The sequence below is a fragment of the Atractosteus spatula genome, chromosome 11 (assembly GCF_055471065.1).
Source record: "Atractosteus spatula isolate fAtrSpa1 chromosome 11, fAtrSpa1.hap1, whole genome shotgun sequence".
Classification (NCBI taxonomy): Eukaryota; Metazoa; Chordata; class Actinopteri; order Semionotiformes; family Lepisosteidae; genus Atractosteus; species Atractosteus spatula.
The window spans coordinates 8,984,592-9,008,124 of NC_142716.1; the positions used below are offsets into that span (position 1 = coordinate 8,984,592).

General features: G+C 34.4%; 1 protein-coding gene across 2 annotated transcripts in view; it reads left to right on the forward strand.

Annotated features, from left to right (window-relative positions):
* Positions 1 to 23,533, forward strand: part of LOC148823476 (dihydropyrimidine dehydrogenase [NADP(+)]-like) — a 196,243-nt gene that overhangs the window by 68,196 nt on the left and 104,514 nt on the right. Inside the window, exons 9-11 of one of the 2 annotated variants that reach the window (XM_088927918.1) lie at positions 9,174 to 9,281; positions 12,113 to 12,282; positions 15,831 to 16,041. In XM_088927918.1, coding sequence (XP_088784044.1) covers positions 9,174 to 9,281; positions 12,113 to 12,282; positions 15,831 to 16,041 — 489 coding nt within the window. The remainder of the gene's footprint in view (positions 1 to 9,173; positions 9,282 to 12,112; positions 12,283 to 15,830; positions 16,042 to 23,533) is intronic. The other variant, XM_088927919.1, reaches the window with a different exon arrangement.

The window sequence follows — 23,533 nt, forward strand, 5'->3', positions numbered from 1 at the left end:
AGTTAGCATAGCAGAGACAAAGGAGAGCATGTTTCCTGACATCCCTCCAAAGTGTTCCATGATGTGTTTGAGAATCCTTGACTGAAGAGTGCTACCCAAATGCACCTACATGCTCCGGGAAGAGTACATTATTAAAGTACTGTAGCTTTATCAATTCGAGACAACCTATACATACTGGAATCAAGGAGGTTCATGTCCAGTGGTGTTGTAAGGCTTACTCTCCATAAACAGTACGAAGTATAATACTGCACTCTTTCAAAAGATGCTCATTGTTATGGGACACATTCCTGACTTACTGTACACTGTATCATAATAATAAATCAACAGTATTTCCCATTATTATCTGTTCTTCACTGCAATCCCAAGATTCATGTAGTAATTCACTAATTCACTGTGCATCTCTCAATAGTTTCAAATAATGTAAATTGTAATCCCAAAATTCACTAATATTTAAGAAGAAAATCAGTCTCTGAACAGAGAAAGCACCCTTCTTTTTGACTCCCTAATATGTATACCATGAGATGTTTTACTGTACAGTATGTGTCTCCACAGTCCTTGTTTTAGTCTCTGTTATGTTGTCTTTGGACTTCAAGGATTTTCATGAACAGTTATGTCCTACTAATGTCCCAGAACTAAGTCTGCTGTGCGGCCCTTTCAAAGTTAATCAGTTTTGATGAACCTCTTTGTTGTGGCATGCTGATGTAATGAGAGTGGATGTAATGTTACCTGTTCTTACATCAAGCAGTCATGTAACTGCTATGGCCTTTTTAAAGCACAGCAGGTGGCTATTTACTGTCTGTCCTCTGTGTTCCTGAGGTCTCACAAAAATGTCTTTAAGAGGGATTTTATTTTAGATTGTTGACTGTGTTAAAGGAAAACACTGTTCATTATTTTTATTTACAGTATATTGAAGTCATAATATTTTTCTGTTTTACTTTGAAAGTTATCTGACTGTATGTTTATATAATTTACAGTTAGAAATACAGATAAAAAGGCTTGCTTTCTAGAAACAAGAAATACTGATTTAAGAGATGCAAAAGTCACTATGTATTTACAGTGTCTAATAATATTCCAAAGTGGGAATCTGTGTTATTCTAGTAAGTTTAATGAGTATCCTTCTTTCCATTGAAAAGAGCAATTATCACTATTGGAGCCTTTATGTTCAATCATATTATATATAGTGTGCTTATACATACTTTAACAATATACCCTTTATGCCTTTTCATCTCTGTGCAATTCATAAGGTTCAGAGGGTCAGGGACTTACTAGTGAATGAAAGTCAAAACTCAAAATGAAGTACTATTCCTTTTTTGCATTGGGCACTGATAGATACTGATAATGCTTGATTAATGAGCAGAAGCCTAGCTGAGAGTGAAAACATCTGTAACAGATGATTTATTATTTCAAAGGTATTGCTTGCTCACTGTATCTCCACAATTTAAGTATCTGCATCAGAACAAAATAAATGAGATGCAACATCTGAAAAATGAAAGCACATTACTTATAAAGGAGGTGTCAGAAGCAGGGTGTTATAGTTAAAATACACTTTGTCATGAGGTTTTTTGATTTGGTCCTGAATACAAATGACTGTTCTGGTTTATAAAACCAACAGTGAAAGATTCTGGCATCTATCAGCTGAGACAGAGATGAGGGCAAAGTTAATGTGCTGTAACTTTGCTTAGAAATACTGTGCAATCTTTAACATTCTCTGTGCAGCAGACATGCAAGAAAGGCAGTCTTTCAATGAGAAAAATGTATTATTATTTTTTAAAGCAATAAATTGTACATTAAGAAGTGTCCGGTTAACTTGCCAATATTCTGTGCAGGATATATAGAGCCATTTTCTACTATATATTATTAGCCCTGTGAAATATAAGAAGTAACATCTCATGTATTTTCAGAGCTAGAGAAAAAAATGAAATCTCAAGCTTGCATAATGTGCGTCTGTTTTATATACTGTATACTATGTAAATTTAATAATATGGTGATATAATGTTTGTTTAGTTTAAAAATTGCAATGATATACTGGTAACCCACCCTATTTAAAGTAAAAATTGGATTTGTTTTGCTTTGTTATTTTGTAGAAGTATGTCTGCTGTTTTCTCATTTTTAATCAATATACTGCAGGTATGTTATCACAGTGCTTTCTGCTGTACATACTGTATGTAACCCAACAATTGTCAGTCTGCATTGAGAATCCAAGACATAGTCTGTTAACTTAAATTGTTAAGTTACTGTTGTTAAATAAACTGAATTTCCAACTCTTAGACCATCAGGCTCAGCATGCACTTAAGATAAGTGTCTTTACTGGTCGAATCACTCAGAAGCCCCAGGGCAGCAATTTTTGATGTTTTTTTCAATCACTTCAGGAGTAATGTGTTTAAAACAATTGAATGACTTTAACTAATGTTCTGCAGTTTCTACAGTTCTTAAAGGTTTAAAATTGTACATAATGTGTGTGTGTTTATACATAGTTTTTTTTTTTTAATGGCGGAAGGAAAATGGTTGGCATTAGTAATGGTGCACTTCTTTTACTCAGAATGTGTCAATCTTTATATTTTTATTAGACAGTGAGTGTTCCAATTGGTTCCAATTTTAATTGTGCTGTAGGATTTGAATAGCAAGCATTCTGCTGAGTGATACCCTGGAAGAGACACTTTTAGATTACCTACACAACTAATTCCATGATTGATTTTGTACAGTTATTGAATAAAATCAAGGCTGCTACACGGAAAAACATTGCAGATGCAATTTGACAAAATTACTGAACTGAATAGGCTGCATTTAAAAACTGTCCCTTACGAAGCAGTGCTGAAATTGTGGAATGTAATTAAATAAAAATAACTCAAATCCATCATGTGAATGGGGGACTTAATGAAAGGTAATGAATGAATTTGTAGCATATTCAAGAAATGTGCTGTAGGCTTAGCAACAGAATTTGAATAGCAACTAGCAAATGTTTTTTCCTTTTTTCAAACTGAATTTGCCTGAGAGACATCACAGTTGAGGGGCTTGTTCGGTTTTGAAGTGATTTTAAAGTTCTTAGTGTAAAGCTTCAGGTGATTTGTTCTATAGTGTTATTTTAGCCGTGTGGTCTCAAATGTTTTCTACGTAACTTTAAACTGTGATTTCAAATTTCACCCTTTTTTTTTCTTGTCCAGTGAAGTCTTACCGAGGATTTGTTTTTTTTCCAGTTTTAATTTTAGCAATGCAAATAGGTTTCAAAAAGTAAATTGGTGAAAAGAATAACGGTTTCAGGCCTATAGGAAAGGATTGTTAATGCAATTTCACAGTCAAAGATAATACTTGAGGGATGTAAATGAATTTAATGATTTGTGGGGTACATTGTTACTTCTGTTTAAATTAAGAGAAGAAACAACAAATGTCTTCAAAAACATTCATTTTGTCACTGTTACAAGCGATACAACATATTAAATTCAATCATCAAATACTGATTCTTATCTTAAAATTCCCTGAAAAAGTGTAATTATTTTCTACTCTAATGACCTTGGTGTGCCAGTTTCATCACAAGTAAGTCAATAAGCAAGCACAAAAATTAAAATTCAGTTAGCTTTGGTGTTTGTATAAAGAAATACCTAGATGGTTTAGATTTACACTTGCAGTCATTTATCAGTCATCATTTAGCTATTCATATTCATATTTTATGAGCTCTCACCCATAAAATAATTTCCCCATTAGACTACAGTGTTATTTACTTTTAAATAGGGCAGTATAGTACAGGGCAGATAACCCTGAGCAGAGCATTATGGTGTTCAAATGGCACTATTTATTAAGCTATGATAACACTAATGTTCTTCTTTGATATATAGCATATGTGACTTCAGCTGATCTTGTAGACAGCCTTAAGGATGTTTCATTGAACATTTAGTATGGCAGCGAGCCAGAATACATTTAGTCTAAACCCAGAAGACAGACTGGTAATGAGGTTGTGATTGATAACCACTGTTTCCTTGGAGAACTTCCTTGGTAAATACATATTTGGCAGTGTGGGGTTAAATATTCCTTAAATCTGTTTCAGTTTTTTTCTTTTATTAATCAAGTTTAAAGACTAGCTACTTACCACTGTTAGTGACTGCCCTCATACTATAGATGGACCCTGTATGAAGAGATAAGTGGGTCATTTGTAAATGGTATTAGATTCCTCTTGTGAAAACACTTTTTTTTCTTTCACTTCATGTGGGAAAAATTTTAGAGAGCATTAACAAAAAAATTAAAGCATTGTCACTTTTGATTTTTAATGAATGAGATTCTTTTATCTGTGAAACCTCAGTGTTTTTTTTGTTGAAGATCCACATTAATATAATAAAATGCGTTTTAAAATAAATAATAACCCTCATGGGTGTATAAAATAAACGTTTTATTACCAAATTCCACACCTGTATTACCTTTTAGTTTCAAGTCACATGGGTCCCTATTCATAAAAGTGCTGGTTCTAGCTAATTAAACGTTCTGTGTCTGAGAACTTGGATATGAAAGTAATCCACGCTGAGCTTTAGATAATGATCTATGCAGTTGGGCTAACTAAGAAGCTGATAAGCAGTTTATGAATGCTTAAATGTATAATCAAGAATAAAATCTTCCAATATGACATAACTACCTACTTACTGAATTATCGTTATTACATAACATAGTAGCCTGGAATCACAAGGTAAGGAGGGCAGGGCCTGGTTTACTAGGAGTAATAAAAGTTCCCATGTACACAGGGATGTTATCCTCATTATCCTAGCTAAATTTCACTTCATTCAGGATTATGTTCATTTTAGTGAAATCGATAGCTAGTAATGTTTTCAGACTTCTAAAGCTCTTTGTGTAAATAAGCAAATTATGTTCCTAGTTTTAAGGGGACTAAAATATTTAGTTTTCTTAGCCTGAGTAGAGTCAGAGTAGGAAATTCTGTTGAGTCCAGGGAGGTACCTAGACACTTTTCTTTGGACTGTTTCCAGAGCAGCTATATCTTTTTTTTTTGTGGCGTCCAAAAGTTTTCCACATTCTACATCTCAATTTTAATATACCATTTAATTCTTTTTCTTTTAAATATTTAGCTTAATACTATTTTCTTTTCTTTTTCCTACTCTACATCATCTAGAAGATGAAAATGATATGTCACACAAACACCTAAGTCTCCTTCATACTGTTGCTAGCTTCTTCAAACTCAGTATTTCCCATTTTATATTTATAGTTCATGTTTTTGCATGTAATACTCTGCACAGCTCTATGTTATGTTATCTTTCAGGTGTTTTCCCAGTGTTAATCTCGATCAAATCTTTTTTTAATTTCCTTTGCAGCTAGCGCAGTATTTGCTGATCCCCCTATCTTTGCCTCATCTCCAAATTTGACTAGTTTGCTATGGCAGAATCTAGATCAGCAGTATAAACTAGGAATAGCAGTAGTCCTACTGCTGAGCCCTGTACACCATCTAATTTGGAGTGTTTTCCCCCTTTTGAGATCTTTTTGGAAACTTTACAGCTTATAGTAAAAGGCATGAATGTACAGCTTGTGTAGAAGGAATTTGCAACCTCTTTTATAAAGCAGTACAGTCTGATATCTAATGTGATGACATTTTAGCTGTATTCAACTAGTACTACATCAAGTCAGATTTAGGCGTATGAGATTCTAAGTTGTGGCCTTTGAGGTTCCATTCTGAGGGTCATAAAGGTCAGTTAAGTGCAAACAGAGTTAAATTATATGTCATGAACCATGGCACATGGGATGGTGGTTTGAGTTTCAATCATGAATTTTAATGGAGATTCACTTACTGTATGGTCATAAGATAAATGGAGCACATGATTAATAATAGGTTGGTTTAAAGTCTAGGTTATGATGTGTGAAATATCGTTTTTTATGTTTAACAATTCTTAACTTGAAGTCGTATTATTTTTAATTTAAATATCTCAGAATAACACAATGCATGTGTATAATGCAATCAATTATTGTCAGTCTAAGAATGACCAACTCTCTGAAATTACTGTACCTATAGAATAAAACAAGAGTTCCCCTGTTACTGAATTATAAATAAGTGTGCTGAAAGCATTGATATGTAGAAAAACACACACTGTAAACCAGTTCTTGATAGCTGGCAAATAATATGTGATATATTGGTAAAATATTGAGTTTTTTTTAATGTTTTGAGCTTATATTTATGTTATAGAAATAGCAAACACAAATGTCATATCTAAGTAATAATCCAGGACCATAAAAGGAACACTGTCAATAATCTATAAAATTGTACATATCACGCAGGCTAATAGATGCTTATTACTCAGTTTCACTGTACTGTATGTTTAAATTTAAATAATGTTTCCAAATTTCTCCTACAGATCAGGATTTGCTCTTACATTTTCTGAATGTTTATGAATAAGCATGAGGATAATAAGCCACTGTATGCAAGTGTAGAAAATAAAAGCAATATGAACATGTTCTTCACTTAAACATACTTTTGGGATTTGTTCTGAGATCTTTTTTGATAGACAAAAATTAATCAAAGTTTGCACTGGAGGAAAACTGAAATTATCTTTGAAAATTCAAAGAATTTTGAATAAAACAGCATTGTAAATTAAATAACACAGTTACATTGTTAACTTCAAACTATTTAAATAATGTGTTACCATTCCACAATACAGTACTGTATGCCCAATAGGTAAAGACTATAATGGCTCAGTTTAAACTTTAATTAAAATAAAGCTGGCAGACAAGATTGCCTCCTTTCTTTTTACAGTATTGCAAAACCTAAATGTGCAATATTTTGCTTAGCACAGAATTAAAAAGACCTGCTTAAACATAAAATAATTTGAAATTTGCAGTTTTGAAGAAAGATTTGATTTTTGTAAGATGTTTGAATGCTTTGTTAAATAGCTATTTTTACTTTTTTTCATTTTGAAACGCGGCAAAAAGAAATTAAGGGCACCTCACTTTTAGTTTCAGTTTATGTTCATCTGTCTGTTTCCCTGTCTGTTTCCTCTTATTATTGTATTTAAGCAAATTGTTTTTAATTGTCAATTATCTGGTGAACCTTTGGAGAGAAAAGTGAATTTTCATTTGCACAGTTTCATTTAATTTACAAAACCTATCAGTTTTTTAAGTAAAAACAATTGTTTTGTAGTGTTAATGATGCATTTTATGTTTTATTAGTTAATGTCAGTGAAATCAACATTGTAAGACAAAGTCTCAATGAGATGCTCATTTATTAAAAAATCAAAGAACTTGTCTTTTAAATCTTAATGTTCTTTGAGCTGGGTTATGAACAGCTAAGATCTCTCTTGTCTTCCATTTCTAAACAAATGTGAGAAAAGACAAGAGTTCAGTCTGAAATAAAATAGTAGCTCATCCTTAACTCTTGTAATGCAATTTCTTGTGAAATTGTAATGATTTCACCTCCACCCTCAAGTTAATTAACATTTATGGATTGCACACAAAACAACTAAATATTTAATCAGCTTCATCTCCAGTGTCAAATGAGAAGAGAAAAAATACGAAAGTTTAAATTAACTTTCAGAAAATGAACTCATGATCCAGATTACTAGGTGTTGTAGGTACTCAGCAGACAGATTGTCCTGAATAAATTATTTTTTAGCTAGTAGATTTTACTATTGTTAAAAGTCTTTTTTGGGGTTCCAGCAACTAAAATATCATATCAGTACTAAGCTTGATTGATTTGTTTTGTTTGCTTAGATGTTTTCCTTTAACTTTTCTATGACATACAGTATGCAGTACATTTTTGGAGTCTTTTCTATTTATTTGGTTATTTTATATTCTTGTAATTAAATTCATTTGTATATATATATATCATTCATACTAGAAATGAAAACATGTAAGAGGATAGCACAAAAAGAAATGAAAATACATATTCCCCCAAGATCCTCCTTTATACCATTTCTAATAGTTATCTAAACTACATACTGTATAGTGTGAATGGAGAGAGAGAGAATGCAGCTGTTTGAATTAATTCTTCCATTTTCACTGCCGACATAAATCTAAAACATCCTCCATAAATGAATTCAGAAAAGGAAGGGAGGGGGTTTAGTTGTTGTGGGTGGTGGGTATAGGGTTGTCGTCGTTGTTGGTAGTGGAGGGGGGGGGGGGATGCTGTGTTGTTTTATTCCTGGTCAGGAAATTAAAATTGATCACAGCAGACACGAGGGAGTAGGTTGTAGTATCAGAGCTCAATGTGGTTAACGAGGATAGGGCAAGGCTTGCATTCTGCTCAACTGTGCACTTACAAGTTACACATATTATTGATTATGGAGGTTACAGTGAGTTGGTCAGACAGCTCTAGGCTGTTAACTCTTTCTGAGGGACCCTGGCTCTGGGGGACCAGAGAACAGGTGGGTGTAGACCTCAAGCACCTGGACAGGAGATATACCCACATGTGCTGGCAAGCAAAGCCCATCAGGTAGAAATAATTAATGGATATGTGATAGGTTGCTTCTTCACAGGTCAAACAACAGGCACTGGAAAAGAAGAACTTTAATTGCCAGCCTCACTCAATAGACCCACCGTACAAAATGCATTAATGATAGGTTTTTAGTCTGAGACGTGTGCAGCAGACAGATGAGTGACTGACTGCTTCTTGTTTTGTTTTTTCCTTCCTTACAATTGTTGGATGTTTTTTTTTCTGTTTAAGGGGATGATAGAGAGGAGCTATTCTACTTTTAAATCCAATTACAGTGAAACGATGACTTTGATTAAAAAATAATCATTGGTTTTCCATTTGCTTTTTATTATGTATTCAATCTGATAGATTTTTATTTCTACAAATAGGTTATGTAAAAGACTTGAAATGCTTTACGTAATGTGTACCAAAAAATAATACAAATATTCACAATAAAATAAACAAGATTGATGAGGTTTATGACAAATGACAAATCAATTTGTCATTATTTTCTTTGGTTTATTATCATTTGAATATGTATGTATTTTATCTGAAAACAATTTATTTTTAAGGGTTAATCATAAAGGTTTAAGTTCATTTTGAGTTATAATTTTAATTCCTGCCTTTTAGTTTTCTTTTTAAATGGCTATCTTTATAATTTCCCCAAATTACTGAAATAGAAATTATTTTGTCTAATAACAGCTATAAAAAAACAATTTCACAGCTAAAAAGTAAATGCCATCATGTGATGTTCAAAGGAATCATTGTCGCAATGTTTGAACAGGTTTGCCAGAGCCAAACAGACACAAAATCTTTGAAGGACTGACAATGGAAGAAGGTTTTTATACTTCTAAAGACTTCCTGCCATTGGTTGCCAAGGCCAGCAAACCAGGTAAAGCTTGACTAAATGTGCTGAAATAAAGAATACAGAATTTAAATTGGAATTCTGCATGTTTTATCTCTAGAAAAGGAGGAAGAAAGTACAGTATAGCGTGTTTAGCAAGAAAGGAACACACTGTGTAAGACGCTCTACAAAGAGCTGTCATGCAAAGATTATTTTTTCTCTTTCTTCCATAAAAAATTGTATTTCTCTAAACTGAACTAAAAAAGGGCATAGTTTTTGCCCTTCACAATTTATGTTTCGGGAAAACCAATACAACACATCAAATCTTCATTATTTTACTGAAACATGATGTACTGTATAGAATTTTGCTAGAATGATAACTCATATCAGTTACCTTTCTAAACCAGATGTGCCATTTGTTTTCTTGTCTATGAGAAAGACATATAATAGATTCCCTTTCAATGTATTTATCAAGAAAGGGACAGACGTTTTTGTGTGAGCAGGGAGTTTGGAAAACGTAATGCAATGTGTTCTGAAATCAATTAAGATATATGAAGTTTTTTATTTGTTTGTCTATAGCTCTCGAAACATCAAGAACTGATTTCCTACATTTTAAATAAAAATAGGCCAAATGAAACTAATACAGAGTCAAAAAGGCATAAGTGGTCAATTTAACATGGGTAGTAAAATTGTGATTACAGTGGATTTCTGAAATACTTTGTAATGACATTGTTATACTTTAACTCTAAAATACAGGCACAGCTAAAGTGTTTGTACAGTATCTAGCTATTCAAATCAACCTGTACGATTTTCATCAGATTGTGTGCCTGCATGCATGGAGGGTATAATAAGGTCTTCAAGGGAAGAGTGGCTTTAATGTGCTAAATTTGTCTTATACCAAGGGTAGTGTAGCTCAGATGCCTATCTGAAAATGTGATTTCAAATTTGTGAAATGAAAAGCAAAAGAAAAAAGAGCATGTAAAGTTGATTCGTTTTCACAGTGTGGCAGGCTAATTGGACATTACATTGTGCTTTCAGTGTCACCTAGTTAAGAAAAAAGGGCAACTGAAGTATAGAAGCAGTAAGGAAGAAATCAGCAGCAGCACTGGTTAACATGAACGTACTTTATCAAAAGAAAAAGAGTAGCTAATGCTTCTAGAAAAAAAACACAACACAGTGGGAATCAACAAAGACAACAGACACTTGAAAGAGTGGTTACAGTGACTAACAAAACAAAAACAAAGATGTAGGCTAGCTAATGGCTCCACTGCCGCATTCCAGCTATCTCTAGCCTCAGAAGATCTCACATCTTTTGCAAAGATATTAAAGCCATGCACTGCAAGGAGTGTGTGAAGTGGTGTCAGATCTGTTATTTCATTCATCCATCCATCATCAGAAAGCTGCTTATTCTTGATAAAGGTTGCTGCAACCCAGAGTCTGTCCCAAAAGACAGTACTACAGCCCGGATGGGACAGTAATACATTGCAGGACACAACGAAGAGACACACAGGGAGAATTTAGGGGCGCCAATAAACACAAATAAATAGCATGTCTTTCCGAAACACAACTTCTCCCCAAAACACAGGGAGAAAGCACAGTACAACCTTGACAGAAGGCAGCCCAGCTCCCTCCCCCAGATCTTTGTTCTTTGAAAACAAAATACTAATTGACTAACATTGTCTCACAGGTTATACTGTAAGTATCAGTTGCAGATTTCAGTGTATACTATGTTTGCCTAACAAGCAAGAGAGACAAGTTCTAACCTTACTAAGAATTAAAAGAGAGAGAGATCATATAAAAATATTATTTGAACACACAGAAACATACACATAGAAACGTTAATTACTGTATATGTTTTCATTTATATCTATATCCATATAGCTAATGTGATTTTGGTGATGATCTTTGTTTACATTTTCCGTAATGGAAATGGATTGTTTTGTTTTTTTCAGAGGTGTGGCAACAATTATTTTGGTCAGTTTATTTACAACACACCTACTTTTAGAAGAATAGAGTAAAAATATATTAAAAAGTGATCCTCACCTTTTAATCTTACATCTTACTTAGAGCACACAATTTCACCCGTGATGATTTATGGCTCAAAATATAAAAACTCAGCTTTCTTTGTTGAAAGGGAAATTCCCCTCATAGCGCATCGAATTGAACATGAAAATCACACCTTATATTTTATGTTTAACTTTAATGTCACAATAATTCATGCTAAAGAATATAATAATTCAGTGAAATGTGCAGGGAATATATATATATATAATTTTCATTGCAGAATGTGCTAATAATAGACTTTGTATGAAGAGATTGTTTCAAAGTTTTAATGTGTGTAGGATGAATAAAGAAAGCTACCGTGCCTTTCGGAGAACAACCTGATAAGTGCTTTACAGTATGTTCCATAACAAATAGTGTGACAGTGGTTCCATTTCTTATAGTAGCCAAAGCTTTTAAAATAGACAAGTTGCAAATGTTCTAGAGATGCCTGCATAGGAAACCGTTGTTTGATTTTAAGTGAGTACAAAACATTCTGAATGATTGGAATGGAGGGGATTTTGATAGATTCAGTGGGATGTGATATCAGATGCTGAAATCAGCTGCATTCAATATACTCTGTAGTCATCCATATCGAAGATAAAGTAAAAGTCGCACTGCTAAAGGTACTGGGTATGAAATTACTTATATGAGGACATTTGAAAAAAAAAATAGGAATAAAACTGCCTTTCAATGAAGCAGAATAATTTGATAGTGACATGCTGTGTCTGCAGACTCGAAGATGCAATTTTACACTGCCTTAAGTATTAGTATCTTTTGAACCATTGAGCTGAAATAGTTCCGCAGACAGATTTTTTTTTCCTTCTTTTGTCATTCAGGGATGTGTAGCTGTCGTTCTCAGTTGCCAGCGTTGCATGGCACAGTAATAGTGCTGGGTGCTGGTGATACTGCCTTTGACTGCGCCACCTCTGCATTGCGCTGTGGAGCCCGGCGTGTATTTGTGGTCTTCAGAAAAGGATTTAAAAACATCAGGGCTGTCCCCGAAGAGGTAAAAAGTCAACAGACTCTAACTGGGAAAGCTTATTAATATTTGGTCTGCTGAGCTAATACCACATGAATCAGTTTATTAAGATGTCTCTTAAAGTATCATCAGCACGCCTCGCTGGTGCTTTTCTACAGCTTTATTCCCACAATTATTGTAAAATACTCTTTTTGGAGTTTGGTGTCTGATAATTGCTGAAACCCTTCCTCAAGCTGAATGAATGTGGGACCTAACATTACCAGAAAAATAATTATTAGATTCCCTTACAAGGACATGTAAGAACCATGAAGAACCATGTTTAAAGGCTGTAAATACTAAGCAGTGCTGACTGTGATTTTATAGTTATTAATATGTTTGTTTTAGTTAATAAAAACTGAACATTATGATTCTCTGACCATTATTTTAAGAAGAGCTTCTAAATCTCAGGAATAGCAGTAAAAATTCTACAAAGCAATACCATTTTCAGTTGGTGTTTTGGATTACATACTGTATGTACAGTTATATTTTATTTTTCTAGCATCTATTTGTGAACGGAATACATACTGCAAGTAATGATACTACATATGTCTTCCTCATTAGGAAACAAAGACATTTGATCTGTTGTTCTGGCAAAATGTCACAAGAAACAAAAAAAGAAACAATATAATTGAGGAAGGGGGATATCCAGAGTTATAACATCACTACTGTTTCAATGAAGCAACTTGAAAAAGAAAAGACCAAGTCAGTTTGCTTGGTAGAAAACAGTACTTTGTAACTATAGACAGATACATTTTGTGATTTTTGTTTAAGGATACAGAAACTCTTTATTGAAGATTGAAAGAAAGACCAAGAGGTCTTTTGCTTCTGTGAAATGATTTAGTCATTTAGCTCTTCTTATTTCCTTGTTCTCTCACACTCTTTTTTCTTCTGCTGCATAGACTACTTCTTTCATGAACACAACAGAATAGGTTCTCTCCAACATGTCATGTCAGTACCAAGCATTTTCAGTTTTGTCTGCATTTTCGCAGACTTATCTTAAAAATCTCTCTTGATTCTCATAGATCTTGGTACTCCCAGATTGATGTTTTTTATGTGTCTGCTATATTTAAAAATCACTGATTACCTCATCTTCCTGAATGGTAGAATTCATTCAGATATGGCTTCACAGTCTTTGGTAAAATAATAGGAACCTCAGCTATTTGGTGAGAAAAAATACTGAAGGACAAGTAATTGAGCAAAAGAATTCCTCAGTGGAATTATAGGGTTGCCATATCATCAGTTTCTACAAGTTTTCCCTAGCTGATTTCACCCATCCGCGCAAAGCTACACAATACAAATTTCCACATTAATGAAGAGTATCTTCAGAGGGCTCTACATACCTCAATCTGAGATAACAAGATCCAAAATTAAAGCAAGACACATATACTGTAGCTTTTGGACTGTGAAGTGTAATCAATTCATTCAATATGTATTGTGTTAAATGGCTGCAAAAGCATTAGCTAAGCATCAGGTGATAATTTTCACTGACGACTTAAACGTCAAAGTGTGGCTGCGGTTAATAAGAATACAAGTTAATCACATTCTTCTCTGAATTTGGATTGCTTTTAAAATAAGGCATTTATTAAAAGGTTGATATTTTAATATAATAACCTTTTCAGTTATATATATTTAAAAAAAATTGTATTTAATTTTTTACATTTGAACATATTCTGAACATCTCTCTTAAAAAAATCAGCTTTGTGCTGATCATAATCTGGCAGTACTTCTGACATTAAATTATTCTGTTTTTGGAAAGCGGCTTTTCTTCTGTGATGTGATTACATTTTCACCTTTTAAAATGTATTAAATATTAACAAGGGTCTGTTAATGTGTTAATACACCTAAAGTCAACTAAGAAACATCAGTGTATTTCCATGCTCTTTATAAAGTGTAAAATGAAAAATATCACTGTGTAAGATCTCTCCCAACACCTTCCATACTTGTTAGCAGTGTATGTTATTGATTCAGCTTGGTGTGTTACTTGATTCTGTGTAAAAAAAAAAACAAGGATTATACTCGGAGGAAAGGGCTCAAGGGCTCAGGGCTCAAATAAATGTATACCACATAAAAATAAATCCTTTATAAAGGACCAAAACCCATTACCCAAAATAACAGTATCCTGTAGTAAATGCTGCACTATACATAATTAGAGCAAAATTAGTATAGTTAACGGATAGTATTGGTTTTAGACTTGTAGGTGTGCAGTAAGTAGACTTCAATGTGTGCCCAATGATGGACTGGCATCCTGTCCAATGTGTTGCTCCTCCTTCCACCTTATGCTTCTGGGATAGCCTCCTGCTTACCGGGAATAAGAAACTTTTTATGACAATATACTGTATGTAAAAACATTGATTGCATGAAATTTGTCTGATTAGTGGAGACAAACATTAGGCAAGTTCTAACCACTGTATGTATCAATACTTGTTTCCTACCTTAATAATACCTATTGAAATTTTAACCTGCCTGTTAGTATTATCATCATGGAATATATCAATAGCAAAGTGCAGGGAATAGAATTGTTTGAATAGGCCCAAATATATTACAAAACAGGCCAGGTCAAAAGGTCCATCTTGCTTATTTAGTTTGTAGTAATTTATTGACCATTGTGTCAGAAAAAATATTGAAAACTGAAAATTCGATATTGTAAGGAAGCCTTTCCAGTTTTGCTCAGTTCAATTAAGCAATGCCAATAATAGATGTACAGTAAAATAACAATACAAATATTTTACCATAAAAAAGGAGATAAATGTTACGCCACAGAGTTTAATATGATCACAGACAACAGCTGGACTGCACATTTAAACAGTGACAAAGTTTACTACTGTGAAGTTTATTTTGTTCACTCAATTTCTACAGTAAAAGATATCCTCCTTAGAAAAATCTCAGACTTAACTGTCCTATCCCTGTAGCATGTTCATTTCTTTCCCTGGATAAAGTACATAGTTAGTGGAAAAACTGGAAAGCCTGGTGCACCTCTGAAACATTTTTTTCTGCCCATTAGGTGGCTTCAGGGCTTTGTTTCCAATACTGTAGTCCCGCCAAACTCTCATCAGATTTGCCACTCTCTGCAAAATGGTGCCAACGGCTTTTTAATTTCCTAATGTGCTTTTTTGTACCGTTGTGGGATGGTTGAGAGAAGCAGCTCTGATTATCAAATTCAGCCTACAGAACAGTGATGAGATTGCAATGCCGCTCAGACAATTGGGTTTGGCTACACTGCTGAAAAGGTCACAAAGTGATACAGTATAATGCAGTTTTTAAATGTCGAGACAAAAAAACCCAAACAATAAAACCCATTATCAATAGAATATCTGCCTTTTAATTTGTTTCTGTTTGGAGAGATGAATGCACATTTGTATTAGAAGACATTTTCAACTTCTGAAAACATCTACATTTCTGGATTTGAAAAAAAACACTTTCTTGTAAGCTAGATGTACTGTACAGTATAAACCCATTTTAGATGTCTGTCCCATTTTGATTTTATACTGAACATAACCTTACATGATCAAATGTCTTATGTATATGTGTTCTATTAGATGGAACTTGCAAAAGAAGAGAAGTGTGAGTTTCTACCTTTCCTGTCTCCACGGAGAGTTATTAAAAAGGGTGGCCAAATCGTCAGCATGGAGTTGTGTCGGACAGAAGAAAATGAAGCTGGTGACTGGATTGAGGATGAGAGCCAAATTGTTCATCTGAAAACAAATTTCATCATCAGTGCCTTTGGCTCAATGCTGAGTGACAGAAAAGGTAAGTTTTCATGAGATGTAATAGAGAGAAATTCAATGACATTTTTGTTCTGCGTTGTTTGAAAGTGGCCTCATGTAACTTGCATAACTCCTTCAGAGAGGCTACAAATAATAGTCTGACTACAGTCATAATCCCTTGTGACTTGATTCAAAAGACAAAACATGTAAATGTGTATTTGTTAAAGTACATATTACAGTATGTCTTTAGGTTTGAGTTGGGTATCGAAATGGGATTAGGATTAAATTTAGCATTAGGGTTAGGTTTATTGTAAGAACACGTGTACCTGATTTTCTTTTGGAAGAATAGTAATAAAGGGTTATGCATGTTCTCAGAATATGCATATAATCTGTATTGAAGATAGAATTATGAAGGTATTATGCACGTTTCATAAGGCTGAGTTCAAATAAGATGTCACTGCATAACTTTTGTAACTAACAGACACACTACAGTAGGTTAGTAAACATTCTTATGTTCTAATGTCTATTAAAGCTTTAAAGTTCCTATAGACAGTGACTTCATAGCACTAAACCAGCTCCGTATGATCACCATTTCTGTCAGAGACAGAGGTCTGCATGTCCTTAGATGTTACTCTAGGGTTCTTTGTGACTTCCTGGATGATTTTCCATGTTGTTCTTGAGGAGGTCTTGGCAAGACAACAAGTCATGGGAAGAATCACTTCATTGACTTGAATATTTTCCATGCTTTTTCCATAATTTTACTGGGGGTTCACAAACTTTTTCTCTGCACTGTACATTCCTATTCATGCAAATACATAATAAGTAGTGTGCCTTGTAAAAGTATTCGCCCCCTTCAAATGCTGGGCCATTTTGTTTTATTACAAATGATTGTGTACGCTTGTTTAAAATTGAAAAGTCAAGAGTAGAGATCTGATACTATAAAACACATCAATGCATGTATAATTCTAACCACTTCACCCTATAATTAAGACCTAATCTAGATAGCAAAAAATAAATATTGCATTTTAAGCAACTGATATGTTCAAGTTTAGTCATTTCAATTGGACAGTTGATGTAAGTGCCTGTTGCTATGATGATTTGAATGTGCATTTGTTAAGACAAGACAAGACAAGTTTAATATTTAAACTAGAAACTAGAACTAGTATCCAAAGAAAAAATGAAGAATGAAATCAAAAAGAGAACCTAAATGCCAGTGGTTAAATGCAAAACAAGATACAAGATACAGAATATACTGTGTTAACAAGCACTAACAATATAATGTGAAAGAAACAAGTCTAACTGATAACAATGATAATAAATATTTATGGAAAATAATGGTTATTGGATAGAAAACAGAGGAAAGAAAACAAATGTTTTTTTTTATTATTAAGGGCGTAGCACAGGGATCCGTATCAGGTCCAATGGTCTTCTTAATATTTATTAAGAATTAGATTCTGGTATAATCAGTTTCGATAATGATGCTCGATTAGGAGAGTTAGCAAAAACTGCTAGAGCTGCAAAATTGAAAAGGACTTAGAGAAAACTCAGGATTTGCTAAACACCTGGCAGATCACATTTAATGTACTTAAACAGGGAGTTTTACTTGCACATAGAAAATACAGAAACTATATGGAAACATCAAGTTTGAAGACGTTAGGTTTGAAAAAGTCTTCCTTTTAATGTTTCGTTACATCTTTTAGACAATGTGGGGAAGCACAAAACACCAAACAAAATGTTAGGATCCATAATTAAACTTATACTGTGCTAATATAATCAAGGTACTGTATGCTGTGTTAAAATTGTGTAAGGCACTAGTAAGACCTCATTCAGAATATTGTGTACAATTTTGTCAATTCTGTCACCATGATACAAAAATGATATTGCTGCTCAGGAATCAGTACAGAGTAGAGCAAGCAGAAGCATTCTGGGGCTCAGAGGAATGTTTTGCACTGGGGGGTGTATTTAGTGTTTAGTTATGACTAGGGAACTACTATACAGAGGGACCTGATTCACATATCCAAACTCCTGAAAGACACTGACAATGTTTTGTTCGTTGGTGGTGTGGCATTATATTTTAGGTCTTCCTTCCAGATGGGGTATCAGAATACCCCATCAGAATAGTTGAGGATGGAGGAATTTTCTAAGTGAATGTGTGAATGTAGAGTTTATTGTAGCATTAGTCAGCTGATCATTCAATATTATCAGAGTCAAGGAGGCATTTAATCATTTTTCTGCAATAGCAATTTATTTTTCTTTAAACCTTATATATTGTAATCGGAGCTAATCTATTTTATTTAAATTCAGTGTAAAATACTGTAAATTGGTTTGCCTTGAACTTTTTGGCTCACTGTGGTATCATAGTCCAGGTACCCTTGTATCAATGGTAAGTGTAGGCTTGTTGTCAAGGTAACTAGTGGTGTCAAGAATAATGTGAATTTGAAAACATTCTTATGTATTTATTTTTCTATGTGTTAGTACAGAGGTATAAAACCCTTGCTAGAAACCAAAGGAAAAACCCTTCAACACACTGTAGACTCAAAGAAATAAAATACAATAAATTGGTTAAAGTAAATTGATAAAATCTGAAGTCCAGTATATAATGATCTTAAAATACATCATCTGGGCACAGTAGCAGCAGTTTGTCCTCTGAACTGCCCTGCTGCTAAGATATATTAGCTTTAGGTTTTTATTTAATGGAACACGTTAAACTGTGCTATCCATGCAGTCACGTGTGCTTTGAAGTTCTAGATTTTTTTTTAGTTTTGTTTTAAATGTTTATCTTAAGTAACTGTAATGAAAGAAAATTAAATATCCACAGAAATAATTTAGAAGTACTTTATTTTAATCAGTTCTTCCTGCATCTGATTTTTTTTTGTTCTAATAGGTCTCTTAAATGTCATTTTTTTGCTGGGGAAATGATGTGTGTTGTTTAAAACCCCCATTCTTAAGAGATTAACACTACTTCACTAAAGATAGCCAGCTGGGACCATACACAAATCATTCACTGCATGCCGTATCTTGAATTATTCTTGGAAAATTTTCATAGCACTATCATAAAGAAAAGACATTGCTCCCTCATGAATAAGTGTTTACCACTGTTCTACTTATCTTTATTTACCAGATTTCAGGAGTACTTCATGTGATACCTATCACTTTAGTGAAGAGAGAGATAATGCTTAGTCCCTTGTCATCAACTCTAAATTTGTGGATAATGTTTTTTTCCTGTTTGAGGTTTTGCTGATTTAGAATGTAATAAGCCTGTCTTTTTATCAGACTAAAAAACATCCAGTTTACCTTTACACATGGGAGAGCACAAATAAGGAAAACATCTACAATTACCAGTTTACCTCCGCTGGTTTTTAAGAAGCTAATTCAGGAGTTTATTTTCAAAATGTTCTCTGAATAGTTATCTTTTGTGTTGTGAGATTTAATAATTTTGAATCTTCAAGCAGCAAAAGTGGCCAGATGTTTTGTCATGGTATTTTACCGCCCTATCCATTTTTCTAACCACTTCATCCAATTCAGGGTTGCAAGGCAAGCAACTGGCACAGTACACCCTGGACGAGATGCCAGTGCGTCGCCAGGCAGACACATACACACACACATTCACACCAGGGCCGGTTTTCCCAGATTAACCTACAGTACTAGTCTTTGGAATATGGGTTGAAACCAAAGCACCTGGAGGAAACCCAAATGTACACAGGAGGAAACATCTAAACTCAAAGCAGGTAGCACTCTGGGTGTGGAATTGAACCCAGGTTCCCCATGATGAGCCCAGTATATAATGATGAGTGGCAGCAATGCTAACTACTGCTCCATTCCACTGTGCGATTCTACCCTTGCTGTCGTTCGTACTTCATGTACAGTATTTCATCAATCATCAAAATGCCACTTCATTATACTAGTGATTGTTGAGCCTCAGTAATATTTCTTTCAAAATCTGAGTTCACACTTGAAAAAGAATCCTTAAAATCTGTCATTAGTGGTTCACTAACTGAAACACATTGTCACGATTATAGTCCCCCTTCCTTAAGGGTGCTCCAGCCCTTTCACTTTAGACTTCATTCTGTGCACCTGATCCCTTTTACCCAGCCCACCTTAAAAGCCAGGCGCTGACGCTCATCCTGGCTCTGCATCTGGTTTCCGCACCATGCGAGTCCGGGACCTGGAAGCGCCTGGTCCCGTTAAGGTTTTACCTCTGTTCCTGTTCCTAGTCCGCCGGTTCCGACCCGGTTCATGGTTTTTAATTCCTTGTTTTGATGGATCTCCTGGCTTTGGACTTACTCTTGTGTTTTTGGATACCCTCTAAGGATTACTCTCTTGGATTGTTTGCCTCGGCCACACCTCCCCCGTGCACCAGCGCACTTTGGACACGCCCCCCTGTTTTCAGCTCCGTATTCCTGCATGACGTTTTCCCAGTGTTTCCCCACTTCTTTGGATTGTGTCGTCCGCATAGGGTCTGGAAAGAACTGTTCGTTACACACATTTCCTATTAGATTTAAATGTCTTAATTTAACATCGTATTTCTGTTTGTTTCTGTAGTCATAACTTTATGTACTATTTGTGGATAGTGGTAACCTCTAGCTAGTTAAATTCAAGTTAAAATTCTTATCAGCTTCAATATCCAGTATTCTCTAATTGATCAGGTATGTTATTTTGAACGACTTAATATGTACTGTAACTTTATACTTTAACGAATTTCAAGATGATGTCTACCTTCACATACATAATGTAATATCTATATTAATACAGATCATTTTCTAAATCAGTTTCTGCACAAAGAACACATACAGTACGACTGTTTATACATTAGCCTTCAAATTTATTTTATACAGGACATACAGTAACACCTCAGCTCTTTTAACAAGTACCATGGGAGCTTTATTGACCAAACAGTCAGGAATGTGGTTTAAAGTTATATCTGAAGGACAGCATCTCCAATAGTACCCTGTTTTCAGACCGGATCCTAAATCACTGGTTTGGAAATTCTTGTCCAGACAAAAGAGTGCTGCCTACTTGTCCATGAACACACTCTTACAGCAGCAGCCTGGTTTCCTTGGAGATCTCCCATACTAGTACTTATAGTATCAGTACTGTCTCTGACCAAGCCTGTCTCAGGTTCTTTGATCTGAAAATCTGTGAATTAAAATGTGATAAATACATAGTATATGAAAAGAATATTGAATTCATTATTGAATATCATTAAGAGAATCACAGCAAAAAGAATAGATTTCTAATTATACAGTGTTATATTTCTGAATGCGTAATGATAATTTTTTAAATAGCCTGCAGCTTTTTATTTTGAAAATAAATGCTTTACATTTTTAGCATTGTTGCAGTTTCGCGAATTCTGTTCAGGTAACCTTGATTGCCAGTGGTTAAAAGAGTAAAGATAAAAGCAAAGCATTCAGTTCCATCATGAGAAACGTTGGAGAACCGTTGAAAGATTGAATGTAAAAGCTTATTCACCTCAACAACTCTAGTGACAACTTGAGTAAAAGTTGTTAGACATCCCGGTTTCTGCTGTGTCTTCCATTATCAAGAAGTTAATGCCTGAGCAGATGGGTGCTACCCTACCAGAAAGAAGATGTGAGATAGTTTTACCCACTTGTGTGGTCAGAAAAGTGGTTTGGAGACTTAACTCACTCTCAAGGACAAGAGGGAACCTTCAGAAAGAAAAGATGTAAATTTTCCAAACAGCAACTAATTGACTCCCATGTCAAATGGAACCAAATAATTTGGTAGGATGAAACACAAACTGAGTTTTTGAACAGTCTCACCAGCAGGATAATTAGCATAGAGAGGTGAAGCATGAGGTTGCATAAATAGTCTTTTGAGGATGTAACTTACATAAACTAACTTTGTTAGCTCATTGTAAGCTTGACATGCTATGGATAGCCAATCAGTTCCATTTTCTGTTACAATCTTCACATTTATATGAAAGGGGTAGTTGACTCTGCACGTCTCTTCTCTGCTCTGTGAGGTCCACAGCTAAAGTAGTAAGCTTCAAATGGAGGACTTATACAACGCTTGCTGGTGGCTTTGCAAGCTCACAGCTGCCCTGCAATCCATGGGGGTTGACTGGTGTGCAGTAAGCCAAGAATGCCCTGGACAATTTAAACCGGATTGACTCCAGTGGCATTCGTCCAGATGTGAACTCCACCTAGGGAATCCCAACGAATGATTTAGCCTAGACTCGGGCTAGTGATCCCTGGGCTGTAATGCACACCTAGCACTGTAAATGTGCTTTTTTACTGCCCACAATTGTTCCAAAAACTGATAAATATTCTCATGGATCTTGGATGTCAGCTCAGTTAAGGCAATGGATTGAAAATAAACTATGATTGCAAATGAAGCCACTATAGCTCTGAAATCATATTTTAAATGTGAGATTACTTGTATAGATTGTTGCTTGTATTTAGTTCTTTCAGTAAACTAAAAGGTGTCAATTTACAGTAAAATTAACTGTCCAAAGTAAATTAAAGAATCAGGATAATGAGACTTTTAAGATGGAAACTGAAATTTTGCAATTGGTTACCCATCAAAACCATTACACTGTTTACTGAAGCATCACAGATATACTACAGCTAATGAGTATTTCTGCTATTTAAACAAGTGCAAATCGAACATGTTTTACATGTATATATAATTAGATTAGATAGAAAAATGCATTTGTGATTGCAACTAAAAACTGTACTTCTCTTGCATAGGTGCAACCTGTAGTTTTAAAAAATCAGTTTTATTGTTTAATTTTAATTAAAAATATTATTTTATTTACACTCTCTTTACTGTGGTATACTGTAGGTACACACATAATAAAGGTAAAGTTATGAAAGTTATGAGGGAAAAACTCTGCAGTAAACATGTTATATTTTTATTTGTTTTAGGATAAAGAAGTACATATACATTTTCTTATTTTTTCGCATAAAGTATTACTTCATTTTTTATTTTTATAGTCTTTAAGCCTCAGTAGTTCCATCACTTTCTTTTGCTTTTCCGTCAGTTAAATCAAAACAGTAATTTAGTGCCTTTACAACAGATCCACAACTCATGCAGGAAAACCTACATTTCCGGTGTGCAATTACTGTTCATTAAACAAGTAATAATGAACAATTCACCTATCCAGTTAATTACAGTTTAATAATAATTTCAGCAAAACTTGTGTTTGTGTAAGATGTCCAATGTATCCTAGGGTTGGATTGCCATCTGTGATCTACAGAACCTTATAGTGCCCATCTCCCACAGCACAACAGGTGTGTTCATAATTGCAATACTGGTTGCTAACCACCAGCTGTCCACTGTGAAAAAAGGAGACCAAATGTACTGCAAGCCTCAATAAAATTAAACACAAATGTTCTAATACTCTCAATTTTGAAAAACTTTGGAATTCCACACACATTTTCACCCCTAATTCCTCATTATGCATCATGCAGTGTTAACTGGTTTGTGTGATCCTATGAGGTTGTGACCTATTCCTTTTGTGTGGAGCGAGGTGATAAACAGTGTGACTACACAAATATGGTTAGAAAGTAATG